General features: G+C 28.9%; 1 protein-coding gene across 1 annotated transcript; it reads right to left on the minus strand.

The window, feature by feature from the left end:
• Positions 1–3,908: 3,908 nt before the first annotated feature.
• LOC105362768 (pancreatic triacylglycerol lipase-like) lies at positions 3,909–7,016 on the minus strand. The gene is made up of 4 exons (XM_011500254.1): positions 6,931–7,016; positions 5,092–5,424; positions 4,771–5,013; positions 3,909–4,542 (listed from the first exon to the last, which is right to left on the minus strand). The coding sequence occupies exons 1-4, from the start codon at positions 6,977–6,979 to the stop codon at positions 4,133–4,135; spliced, it is 1,035 nt and encodes a 344-aa protein (XP_011498556.1). The 5' UTR covers positions 6,980–7,016; the 3' UTR covers positions 3,909–4,132.
• Positions 7,017–14,240: the final 7,224 nt, after the last annotated feature.

Raw genomic sequence — 14,240 nt, forward strand, 5'->3', positions numbered from 1 at the left:
ATTTCATTAACTAGGATATCGATAGCATCTTACATATTGCATCTTACATTTCATTGGTTAAATATTGTTACAATAAAAATATTAACAAATATTAACAAAGCATAAATTATGTCGAATAAGTAATTGAAGTAATAAGATTTTCATTTTCGGTGAATTAATTTTTATCTCACCGCGTAGATAAAAAGCTTTCGATATCACAATTATTACGTCGGGCAGCATCGATCGTAAATAAATATATGAAAATAACAATTGGAGGCTGTACTTGCTCGATTGTTTATATATAAATTTTCTAACTAGAAAGGAGGAAATATTTCCAAGCAGCCATGGGGCTACCGATCATCGCTGGTGGCTCCGAGTCTCGTTTTGATGAAAAGCAAGCGATTCGCTTTTCCTCGATAATGCTAGACAAAAAGATGATACGTCTTCTTCCCGAAGATTCCGTGGCATTCGCTGATGAAACTGGCGACGAATCAAAAGTATTTTCACGGTTATAAATTACGGCCAGGAGTGATTAATTCTTATGGATATATTTTTCTATTGACTCGATAAGCGCTCCTGACCAAATTTCCCCTTTCATATCCAACTTTGGTGACTCGATTATGACAATGATAATGCACACAGAACAAAAAAGACATAGAGAAGCTTTCATCAAGCTTCCTTTAAACGATTGGACAATATTTGTGTAAGAAACATTCGATACGCTCGCTCTTCAGAAGTTGGTCCGCAAATGTCGAGGCAGACGGCCACGATGACTCGACGGAATACCATGTACCAAGTGATTAATGATCGTTACGTAGATTTAATAACTAGTCTCTCCGAACGTAAGTATTGACGCATTTCGCTAAATACATATTGTTCGATGATTATTGATAAGCTGTGCATGTTAGTGCTTTCGAAATTTTATTCGTTTTATTCGTTAAGAGTCGAAAGTTTATTGGTGTGGCTATATTCGCGAACTTCTGCTGACAAACATTAAAAATAGCAAATGAACGGTTAGTCGGGCGGGATCGGTGGAGGGCGTACAAGGCTAATTACATTATTTATATTAGCGATAGCGTTTTAATTATATTGACAAGTTTGATATTTAACGCTAAACATTTAGAATTCTGCTGAGATATTTAAAGCTACTTTCTATCCCTTTATTCACGCATTTGTTAATAATGCAGAATATAATCTACCTGCACATTGATAAAAGCATTTATCCACCGTTTCTTGATAATACATGTATTACTATCTTCAATCTCGCGTAAATTTTAAACATTATCAGTTTCGAGGTTCGTTCAACTCTGAACTTTCTCATTTTGAAGTATTTGAAGTAAGTGCGCTGGTCGTGCTATTAGTAAAACAAGGCTAATTTTCGAATGGCCATATGGTAGGAGTAGTACGGAAAAAGAATGACCGGAAGTTGCAGCTAATGCAAATGAACAGTCAATTGACACACACACACACACACACACACACACACACACACACACACGTGAATATTAAAAAGTTGAAAAAGATTTTCACTGTCAAATATAGATGAGGATTTGTATTAAGATTTAATCACTTCCGGGATATTCCCTCCGTTAAAAGTTGCTCCGCCTGTGCCTACATTAATAAAGAATAAACAAATGCTTGGAATAAGATTGAGTATAATAAACTTAATGTAAAGGTAAACAATACATTAGCTGAAATACAAGGCATATAAGATTGACGTGATTGTAATCGATCAAAAATTTAAAAATCAAATAAATGCATAATATCATTCGTATTGGCCTGCTGTTTTTAGTTCTTAAATAATGAAGTAATTTCAATTACATTTATAATTCACGATTGCAAATTATGCTAATTTCTTTTCGACGGTTACAATTAATAATAAATATAATGGATATTTTGTAAGGAAAAAAAAAAAGAAAAAAAATAAATAAAATATCAATCTTATCTATTTGAGATTAATCCAATCAATAAAAATGATAAATTAAATAAATAATATTAATTGAATTTATTTCATTATCATCTTCGTTTACATTTACTAATTTAGTAAAATATGATATTCGTACAATGCTTACTTCGACGAATATTAGCAAGTTCACAAACAACCAACTCACCCGCCCACCCACACACACGCATTACAATAATCAAAATCGCGTACTCTATATAATTTTAACAAAATTAAACACATTTATTTGTCATTGAAAATTAATCAATATACAGTGAATATTTAAGGAGACTTTTATTCATTTGACTATGACAACATACGATACACAAATAAAACAATAGATATTTCGACTAAATATTACTATTATAATATGCTTATAATACATATATTATAAGTAATAATTAATATTACATTTAATATTGACAGTTTTGAGCGCGAGCGCGTAGGTGTTTGTGTTTGTGTGTTTGTGTGTGTGTTTGTGTGTGTGTTTGTGTGTGTGTGTGTGTGTGTGTGTGTGTATCGGTTTGCGTGTGCGTGTGCGTGCGTGGGTGGATGTGCGGGAGCAATAGAGACGCTTTTGTATAAACACGTTGACATTCAAATGCTTGTATATTGACGTGTAAGATCTAAGCTTTCAAAATTTAAATTTAAATGTAAAAATAATGAAAAAAAAAACACATATCCGGATAATAGTTTGATGAGTTTTCATCGGAAAATAAGGTTATGTAATAAAGGTATAAAGGAGAGAATGAAAAGCCGAGTTGAAGAAGCAAGGGAGAATAAAGATTAAATGAAAGTGTTGGAAAGTATAAATACGCTACAAGGAGGAAATTGACAAATATGCAGCGGATTATATTCATACGACTAGGATGCACTTTTAATCGAAAATTTTAATTCGCAAGCCGATGTTGCGATCGCACATATTCGAAAGTATTCAAGTGTGCGTGGTAAGCGGGGAGTGACTCTTGGAGCATTCGGTGTTAGTTCTCGCACAGAAAAATAAATCGTCGACGTAATGGAGAGTCGAGGGGCAGGCCGCGATGAAATTGTCCTTCCCTGAATCGCGCTCAGCCCTAAAGCTTTGGTCAGTAGTTGCCAGGATACGTGGGAGGAAACAAAAGCTATTGGCTGATAAATGGAGCCGTCCTACGTTGATAGATACCACGAACCTTACAGCTCTAATTCTTCACCGGACGTCTGTTTCGATTTTTTTAATTTCAAACAGTCGAGGATACTCGAGTATCAACGGAAAAGCTTAACGAATTACGCTCAAATGCCTTATTTTATCAGCTGTTATGTAATTTGCAAGTTTCATCGACCGTGTATAGTGAAAGTAGTTTTGTGAAAAGGGAATAGAACCTGCAGCATACGAATGATAAACAATCATATTCGTATGTAAGGTTTTTCATTTTTTCCTTTCGTTTCTCTTCTTTTGTTCTCTTCTTCTTCTTCTTCTTCTTCTTCTTCTTCTTCTTCTTTTTTCTTTTTCTCATTCTTTTTGTTCTTCCTTTTTTCTTTGTTTTTTTCTTTGTTTTTTTCATTGTTTTTATTTTTATTTTTGTTTTTTGTTTTTTGTTTTTTATTTTTTGTTTTTTGTTATTATAGAGGGATCGAAGAATATGTTTACACTTTGACGTAAGGGCAGGCTTTTTCGTAAAATCACTCTGCCACGTCGACTTATTTAATAGCAATGTTATTTCTCACTTTATTCACGCATTTAATCCATCCAACAGTTTTATTTGTTTCTTACTGTTGTCGATGTTGCCAATCTCCTTCGTAAATAAAGAAAAGGGTTGCCCCCTATGAATCTACGTGTACATTGACAATACCGGTTTGGCGTTTGCTTATATTATTCTCTTTAAAGTATAAATATCAACAGCACTATTAATTTTATAATGTTTAATAAAGATGTATTGTATACATTTTTGTAAAAGTGTAATTACGCATGCCCGTGCGAGCCTTTATACCTATTGATGTATATTATATGTACATGTACAATTTTGCTTTTGTAAGGTTCTATACATATTCGATTAATTCGAGCACATTATTGTATTATAAGACAGAGTAGTTTAAGAATATTTAATACGATTTCGTGGTTCATGAGTATGACAGCAGATTTAGGAACAAGTAAGAATCGCAGTTGTGTACCAATTAACAGTTGGCGATTCGAGGTAGATAGCGAGGAGACTCCTTTGTTAGTCGATGGGCAGCTTACTCGATGCCTTTGGCGTAGGGATAGTTGGTGCCGGTGCCAAGGTAGTAGGTGCCGTTTGAAATCAGATTGCTGTTGTCACCGCCCATGAGACAGATATTGCCCTCGCAGTCGCCGTGCACGAAGCTCGAGTAGTTCTTGCAGTTCATCCCGTAGAAGCCGACTGCGCTGACGATGGACTCGGCGAAGAATTCGTAAGAGCGGGAGTGAGAGCAGGAGCCACCAAAGTCGATGGAACAACCCACCTGCCGTTTACCTCCGTTCGGGTAGAAGTCGGCGTCGCCAATGGGCGCGAGAAAACCCAGGAAGCCCGCGTTCGTGTGGATGATCTCCACTTGCTTCGCGTCTTCGGTCGATATCCTCGAGCCGACGCCGGCAAAGGAGAAGAGTGGCAGGGCCGGGTCCAGACCTGGGGAGCATCGTCTACGTTCAGTACACGCGGTTGGCTTTCCAAACCGTAAAGTTTTTCGAGCAGAAGTTTTGGACACGCGGCATCGCTAATTACTTTGGCATTATAATGCTCGAAGGCCATAATTGCGTCATGGATCTTTCTAAGGTTACATGGGAGGAAGCAACTGTGCTAATCAACTGGGCGTGTTGCATTAAAGTGGCAATTACATGTATTAAATTAACGTACCAACGATGTAGTTGACTTTATTTTTGGCGTAGTATCCGGCTAGACCCACTACGTGAGCGCCTAAAGAATGTCCGGAAAGACTGGTTGTGTTGAGATTGATACCTTGCTCTTCTAAAAAGTCGATCATTTTGGCCACGTGTTTGCCAACCTGGACAACATGCATGGCTGACCAAATGTAAGTACCTTTAGCTATTTTACTCCAGTCGACGATAATAACGTTGAAGTCCCCGTAAACGAGATAGGCTGATAACATCGATCATTAAATATTTTGCACTAGCTTATGTAGATTAAAGATATAAGGTGAGATGGATCAATGCTTACCTTCTCTGACTAATCTGCAGGATTTGCTACTTTTCGAATTCATCCATCCATGAGCAAAGAATTTGGTTTCTCGAGTTGCATCGAAGGTTGACAATTTTAACGATTGCACGTCGCCAATCGTTATACTTTCGTAATTGCCAGTGAGATTTCTAGTATACAGATAGAATCGTACATGCGTATTCATAGAAATCAGTGACGAGAGCAGATCATTTGGAATGTCAGCCGTAGCTCGAACAATTTCTTCGTTATCATCGAAAACCCAAAGCCCGTCATTGCTGTTCAAAAGACTTAAGTCGTCGCCAGTGATTTTAAAACATTCGATCTTGACAAAGGCTGAAAAAGGAAAACAAAAAAAAAAAAAAACAAAAAAACAAAAAATTAATATCCATTTAACATTACGCACATTGCATATCGTTGCGCATCGTCATTATGCGTAAACGTAAATTTTACTATTAATTAATAAATTGATGAGTTTGCACTTATTCATTAGCTCGTAATAATTATCTATAGGCGATTTTGTGCACAATCGAAATGGAAAGAAACTATTAATTTGCAATAATGTCAAGCTTGTTTGTCAAATTTAGTAATTTTCGTGAATGAAAAATCATCATTGAATTTTTAATATCGTTAATGTTTTAATCTTCTATGAAATGATTTTGCACATAAATGTATAATGAAAAAATTTATTCTCAATATGTAGTGATAAACAAAAGTCTGAAATTCCGAATAGAATAGAAACTACTTGTTGCTCGGTTGGAGATTTAAAAATTGTTGATAAATAAATTATAGGAATTTGAAATTTGTTTGAAGCTTTTTTTCCAAAATTTTCAGGCACTTGGCATTAATACATTCTCTAAAATATGGGAAACGTGTGTCAATCTAATGTCAATAAACTGTTATCACATTCCAATAAAAGAATAGAAAATATTTGTATAATATCTTATATGATTTAACGTACTTTCAATTTTATCACATCAATATTTTTTTTATTCTTTTTTTATTCAACTCTTTGATATTCGAATAGCGTCAAATTGCTATCTACACGTCATAATGAGTTTATTCCCATAATTGTATCATCCTAATAACAATCATAGTACATTATATTTGAACTCTAACGTCTTTTATATTTACAGCTTCTTCCAGTAACTTCGACATATGCATGACACAGACATTTTTCAAAATTTACACGCGCGTCCTCTATTTATACATGATATTAATAATATTACATCTATTATCATTTAATGTAAGTAAAAATAGAATATACAAGTTTAAACAGGTGTGAATAATTAAAATAGTCTCTTTTACTTTTGTAGTGTTATATTTATATAAAAGCCATGCACACAGCTGAAGTTATGCTGAAGTAAGCATAAAGTTAAGCTAATATTACCTTAACCTTGTATCTTATTAATTTGAAAGTCTATAGAATATGAGAAATCAATTTTAAAAATGAAATTTGTTTATAAATGGTAAAGCCATTTGTTTTTATTATAATGCATAAGACGTAGTATGAAAAATTTTTTTATCGTTTAAACACGCAACATTAGCATCGATTTATTTTCAAAAACAATTAAAAGTTTTGATAACAAAGTAAAATAATTATGTAAAATTCTAATTATGAAAAATGTTAATTAAATATATCTATTCACCTATCTATCTAACTATCTACAGATCATTCAATTATAATCGCACGCGCGCGCACACGCACACGCACACGCACTCGCGCACGCACTCACGCACTCACGTATATATTAGGCAAATGTTTTGTTAATTAATTGAATAATATAATAAATAAGAAGCATTCAAAAATTTATTGGATGCTATGTATTGATAAACACATACCATTGATTATCAAGACCAGCAGAAGATTAGTTTCTACGTGAATCCTCATGCTGCCACTAAATTTCTCTGTACTTTGTATTGTTCTCCTGCGTTTATAAAGCTTCAGTTTTGAATGCCGTTAAATGATAAGATAAGGTACTAATCAATGATAGAAACGGTCTGCGGAAACCTGATCTGAATAACACCATCTTATTTTTAATTATTAATAAATATGATTGTAATTTATGATAGATAATGTCTGATTTCGTTAATAGCAGTGGGGTTTAACAAACTATTAATAAACTTTCAAACATAGCATGATATAATAATTTGATATGAAAAATATATGACATAATAATAACAATAAAATAACAAATTATAAATATATTATAAAAACGAAAGTATCATTCATTATCAATAAAGTACTTAAATTTACAAGTTTTTTCTTTTTTTTTTTTTATTTTTTATCTTTATTATAGTTCATTAAGGTATGTTTGAAAATTTGATTGTAAATTAAATGTCTTAAAATATTATGTATATTTTTACATGTCTAGAGTATCATAGTATTAGGATATTCTAATTGTGAATACTAATCTATAGAGTTTGCAATATCTTTAAAATTATAATTAGTATTTTATCAAATCAAAGTAGGCAAGAATTAACTCAAATAAATCAGATTCTGAATTGAATTGTCGACATTTTTATAGAGATTTGATTATTGCTATTTCAAACGAGAGACAAGTCTTTGTATACAAAGATTTTCGATAGAGTAAACACAACCATAAATAACCTAAATTAATTTAACTAATAGCACATGTAAAATAAAGCTTATGCAATATTAATTTGCTACATGCAACTTTAACAGGTTGCAAAAAATTATTATTACAATAAATTAATTATTATTCAAAATTTAAAAGAATAATGTACCACATCAGATATTACATTGTACCGATGAATTAAAACGTATTTAAATTAATTTAATTATTATTAATAATATGTTTTCAACGAATTGGCGACAAGGAGAAAGTTGTTGAATGATAATTAACTTATTCAAATGAATTATTTTTTAACGCATATGAATTATTCGTTAGAATTATCCTTTAGACAAGAAGATTTAAAAAATAATGCATAATTTCACATATACGATTTATAAATTCATTATTCTCAACGCTTTATAGCACCATTTTTTTTTTCAAAAGAATTTTCTCCAAAACATCACAATATACTATTATAATTAATAATTAATTTTGAAAGTATTAATAGAAATTACTTATCTAGACTATAATCACTTATTATTATTATATTTTTTATTGGTGAAGATTTAAGGTAAATGACATGAAAAAAATATAGATAAAAATGATGAGTTAATATCACAATGATCCAGAAGCGAATGATTTAGCGTGTGTGTACTAATAATAATGATTATGTACAACGCAAAATAATTCTATTGCAAAAGGTATTTTTCCCAGAATAGAAATGATCCTTTCATAAACAATTTGACAGATACATATATCCAGTTTTAATAGCTTATAACGTATATATTGAGTATATTAGGATTTTCTATTGAAACAGAGATGCATGAAATCTATGAATTTTATTATATATATGAATTTATAATTTTAGGCTTTTTTTTTATTATTTGTAAAAAAAAATTACAATTTTCTTTAGCATTATTTAGTTCGTTACAATGTAATTATTAAATTTAATGGAAACTTAAATGCCTATATATTTATGTATATTTAAAAAACAAAAGTCTTAATATGCTCAAACAATATTTTAAAAGGAAATGTCAGTTTATGCTCATTTAGGATGAGATAGCAGTATGAGATAAATTTCATAGAAATAATTAATAAACGTCAGCGTTTGAAAATTGACCATACAATTTCTAAGAAAATAAATGATTTTTCAAAAATAATCTTGTTTATCTATCATTTTAGTGACATTGCTATGCTTCATACATAATTTTGCTTTTGCTGCAATTACTAATAATACCGTGAAAATGAATATTCTTAAATATGATATTTCAAATTATTAACATTTTTAAAAACGTCTTCCTTAAATATGGATATAATATACAATATAAATATATATAAATGAATATATGATAAATGAACTTTTCAAAACTTTAATGCGTATCTCAAGTCTTACAGCTTTAAGATTTGCAGCTTAATATTAAAAAGGGAAATAACCATCAGAATTTTAACTGGCCCAGGATTTTGAGACTCTTCCCCTGTTTTTCCGAGTATGTTTCTTTTCTTTACTACTTATAATAATACTGTAATGAAAAATCCTTTACAGATCAGGTGATTTATTGGATCACTTTCGGTGATGTGCATTAATTATATCAAATATTCAGTTTTTTTCTGTGTAATGTATTTCTTTTTTTTTTAATTAATTTTATTGTTTATTTATTGTTATACATTTATTATTAATTATTTTTTATTTGTAATAAAGATAAATGTTATAGTGAAATATTAGAGATTATTTTTAATTTAAATAATTATATTACTCGTGTGTTGTATTAAATATATAGTTTATTTTGAAAAACATATAATATTTATACATTTGTCTAATTACAAATAGATTATGATTATAGATAGTAAAGAAGAAATGTTATCGTTATAAATGTTATATTCATTAAAACGGTTATAAGAACGGTAATTGCATGTACGTACGAATCGGTATGAAAGATAGATAGATAGATAGATAGAGAGAGAGAGAGAGTGAGAGAGAGAGAGAGAGAGAGAGAGAGCAGAAAAAAGGATATGTATCTCGACATATTAAAAATAAGTGGGAAATGTAGATTGGGAGTGTGGTGTGGTTTTCCCTCGATTGAACATAAAATGTGAGCTCAAGTAAGAGAGAAAGAAAAATATAAAGTGAATAGAAACAAAACTCGAGCTTAAGGGATAAAAAGTAAAAGATGTACGTGCAAAGATTAATAGCCTGAAAGTATATAGCGATAAAGAGAAAATATAAACTGTGCAGATACTACAACAGACTTATATTTTACTATAACTTTAAAGATCACAGTATTAAGTCATGAAGATATTAACACAAAGTGAATCGAGAGCTAAAACTCTGGTAATGTATTTTAATATAATTACGAGAAACTATAACTTATACTTAAAGAAGTAGAAAAAGAATTACGATATCTCAAATTGATAAGGATATTCTTTGAGTATTATCAATACCGCATCTGAAGTGATTGAAAGGTTGCTTAGTTGAAATTTTCACGTTGATTTGATGGTTTTAAATACACAATATATCGACGATAAGTAGACATAAGAATAACCTCGGAATTGTTCTCATAGATTGAGATTTTATCTCTATTAATATATTATCAACTGCAATTAACAGGTAATTTCGTAACATTTTCAATTTTAATTCACGTAGTTTGAATATGGCATGAGCGTAACTCTAATAATTAAAAATTATTATAGTTAAATGGACTGTTAATTATCTTTCAACTATTTTGGATTATTTTATTCATTTCATTCTATAGAAAGATGCGGAATACTTATATACTTCGAAACTTAAGCTGCTTAGAGAAAGATAGAGCGAGAGGGGGGGGGGGTTGGGGAGAGTGAGAGGGAGTGAGAGAGAGAGAGAGAGAGAGAGAGAGAGAGAGAGAGAGTTTGAGAGAGTGTGAGCGAGAGTGCGTGGGAGGAGGTGGGAAGGGAATCAGTAAGAAAATGAGTCCGAGTTTTATCATTCAAGGGCTATATAATGGTATTCAAAGCTCATGTATTTTGTTTAATTTTGAAAAATTCTTTCATGTGCTTATTCTACAGATTATAAACTTGGGAAAGAATGAAAAAAAAAAATCAATTTTTTAATCGTCATATAAAAATGTCCCGTTATGATGTAATAATTTAGAGACATATACGTGCATATTTATGTACTTAAATTAAATTATTTTCTGCTCATGATAGATTTGTGTATATGATTTAATAAAAATTATAAGTTTTTATCTGGAATGAGATACGACATATTATTGTTAATAGCTAAAAATATTTCCTCCTGTTATTAATTAAAATAAGAAAATGCTTAATCAATTTTATATTTCCTCAGTTGGTATATTTATAATTCTGCTAACCTAAGTTTGCCACAATATGTACTAACATGTAGAAGTATTAATTTTTGTATGTATTAAATATTCAATAATAGGTATATAAACACATTTTTTATTTACAAACAAAAACAAATATAAAGTGTACAAGAGGATAAATAGAAGATAAAAAAAAAATAATATGGATATTATTGATTTCATTCAAATTCCCCTGATTTATAAAAATCCTCTAATCCATTTAATAAATGTTTTGAGATGCGATATATATAAATTGTAATATAATCAATTAAGTTTTGTCGAATGAAATAACACTTTGCAAAATATTTAAATATTATCGACGTTAATGTCCCAAATATAATACAATTGATTAAATTTTTGGACAATATGATGTATTATTTATTTTAAAACTGTAGATGAATGCTTTTTTTCCAACGCCTACGGATTAATGAATATAGTATTGTTAAAAAAAAATATCGATTATTCAATGAACGTTTTTTCAACATTATTGAAAGTTAGAATTTGTTATAGATTTATAATCATTAATAAGATTAAAGAAAATATGAAATTGTTAATACGTTAATATTGTTTCGTTTTAATATCCCATCAGTATTTTAAATTAATAAAAAGTCATTGCAAATATAATGCATCTATTTATTTAGTAAATTATAGCATTACATATTCAAAATATCAATAATATTACATTTCATAGAAATTGATTATACAATGAATGAATAGCGAGTTACATTGGCCAGTAGAGTATGGATAAAATTTTCAGAAATTCAGAATAAATATTTATTGTATGGGAATTTTTTAAAAAATTTTCTACTTAATTTTTTCGAATTACTTACTGAATTTTATTTACTTCGTTTGATTTCTCATTACTTTTAGCATATTTATATGCTGCTAATAATGATATTTAGCTTAGGAAAACGATATCTCTTATTTATTATGGATATAGAAATAACGCAGGTGTGTATATTTATTTAAAGATCTTGCTTTTGTCATTATTACACATAAGTTCTGAAGGTAAAATTAAATTCAGAGAAATAATAATATTTATTTAATGTTTAATTATTAATTATTATAATGCCGTGTACCATAAAAATAATATAATTTTAAAATAAACTGTTTGAGATTACATTAAGATTTTCTAATGTAACATACACAATGTTATTTCATTACACTATTTTATAATAATAATAGCGTTGTATATGCTATCATCTTTTTATTTCTTCCTTCATCGTTAAAATCCATTTCTATTACTTTTTCATAAATGTGAGGTAAGGTTTTATTAATTAATTTTTAACTCGATTAGAATTTTATGATATTTAACGTTGCGTAATTATTAATAATTTTTACGCTTTGCAATCGTATGAAGAATTTTATGCTTGGGATAAAATTATTTTAAAACATGCTATTCGTTACTTGCAGAATAATAATTCTTTATGATATGGGTGATTCGGTTGAAATGACACGTTTATAAATATGAATGTATTGCAAAAAGAAATGAAGTGAATGTAAAAATAAAAAAGTGTAAAAATGAAATTATTGAAAGATAATATCACGAAGTTTAATAAGTTCAGTCTAAAATTCACTTACAGCCACACCTTAATAAAAAAAAAAAAACAAAAAAAAAAAAAAAACAATTTAATACTTTAATACAAAATTGAATTGCATAATACAAAGTATTTGAAATTGACAGTACCATGGAACTATTAGAAAAAGGCTTTCGAATCAATTTTGAAATATATCTGAATAATAGATAAAAATTTGAATTCAATAATGTAAAATTATTTAGAACGAATCGCATGAGATTATCGTAATGACATTATTTATTGGCTCTTTTAGAGAAATGTGAATAAAAAATTTTAATTCCTTAGCATTTCATTGTTGAGATTATGGTATCAAAATTACCGTTCATAGATTATCATCTCTTAGTTTTTATATGATTAATATGCATGATAAAATTAAATGAAAAGCTTTCAAAAGATGTTTATATTAAATGATATAAAATCATCATAAAAATGTTTGTTTTTATCAAATTGAATTTAAGCGCTTATATGCAAAAGTAAACAGTAAAAACGTATTGCGCGCATTGACAAATTATATTCATTCAAATCAATTACTATATCAATTATTATATAATTTTAATGATTTTTGTTGTTGTTGTTGTTGTTGTTGTTGTTGTTGTTGTTGTTATGTTTTTGCTTTTCAATTTACAGCCGTTACAAAACATAGAAGATCTTAGTACTTTTGTATTTATATTGTATATCGGTAAAAGAATATGAGGAGAATAATGATTATTGTAGTATTATTGAGAATTAGGAAATTAATTGAAATTAAAATCTACCATCAGGTACAAAAGTGATTGAATAATGGTAATTTTTCAATTCATTAGCTTTTAAGAAATAGCAGATATTGATAAATTATCTCATACGATGTAATGTATGTTGATTAGTTTCTTGAATTCTTTTTAAGCGTTTAGTATAAAATCAATGATAATTTCTATGAACTATCTACGAAAATAATATATTATATTTGATTTTTCCTTAAACTGAAACTAATGACTTGGATATTTGTATATTCTACATGTATTGATTTCTCGAATTGTATTTTGTTTATTTTGTTATTTCTATTCTTAGATAAATTTTTTCAGGTGTTTCAAAACCTTCGGATCAAGTTGAAAATATCAAGCAATTTTCGAACCAATAATAGATACACCAATAGCACTGTTTAGTGTACAATTCTGTGCATGTATTTGTGTAATAATCACTGACAAAGATATTTAAGCTTTTAATTCCTTGAAGTTCTCTTATTATTTTATTTGATAAATTACTCGATATATAAATAGGTAATATATTACTTAAATTTATAAATGAGCAATAAATATTGGTTTTAAAAAATTAATTGAAACCAGTAGTAAAGAATTAATAGCAAGACAAGAATTAATACACAGTAACTACTAATTATAATTTAGAAATTCTAAAATATTTATCATTCCAAATATATATTATTTGAAGAATATATCAATTATAAGTAAGAATAAAAAATTTAACTCAACTAAAGTTTTTAGTTGTATTTAATACTGCTAGACAATTACAAATTATACGGTTAATGAAACTGTGCATCCAATATAAAATTTTTTACTATGGAATGATCATATGAACATAAAAGATCAAAGAAATCTTTATTGATGTATGAATACGAAATTCACAAAAGACCAACTGAATAATAATATTTTTTGTTATACTTTTATTAA

The sequence above is a fragment of the Ceratosolen solmsi genome, unplaced genomic scaffold, assembly GCF_000503995.2.
Source record: "Ceratosolen solmsi marchali unplaced genomic scaffold, CerSol_1.0 scaffold56, whole genome shotgun sequence".
Classification (NCBI taxonomy): domain Eukaryota; kingdom Metazoa; phylum Arthropoda; class Insecta; order Hymenoptera; family Agaonidae; genus Ceratosolen; species Ceratosolen solmsi.

Coding starts and splice junctions, on each gene's coding strand:
- LOC105362768 (XM_011500254.1), bottom strand. CDS start 6,979: ATGAGGATTCACGTAGAAACTAATCTTCTGCTGGTCTTGATAATCAAT. Junction 5,425..6,930: donor GCTGGTCTTGATAATCAATG/GTATGTGTTTAT, acceptor TTCCTTTTTCAG/CCTTTGTCAAGATCGAATGT. Junction 5,014..5,091: donor CTGCAGATTAGTCAGAGAAG/GTAAGCATTGAT, acceptor CGATGTTATCAG/CCTATCTCGTTTACGGGGAC.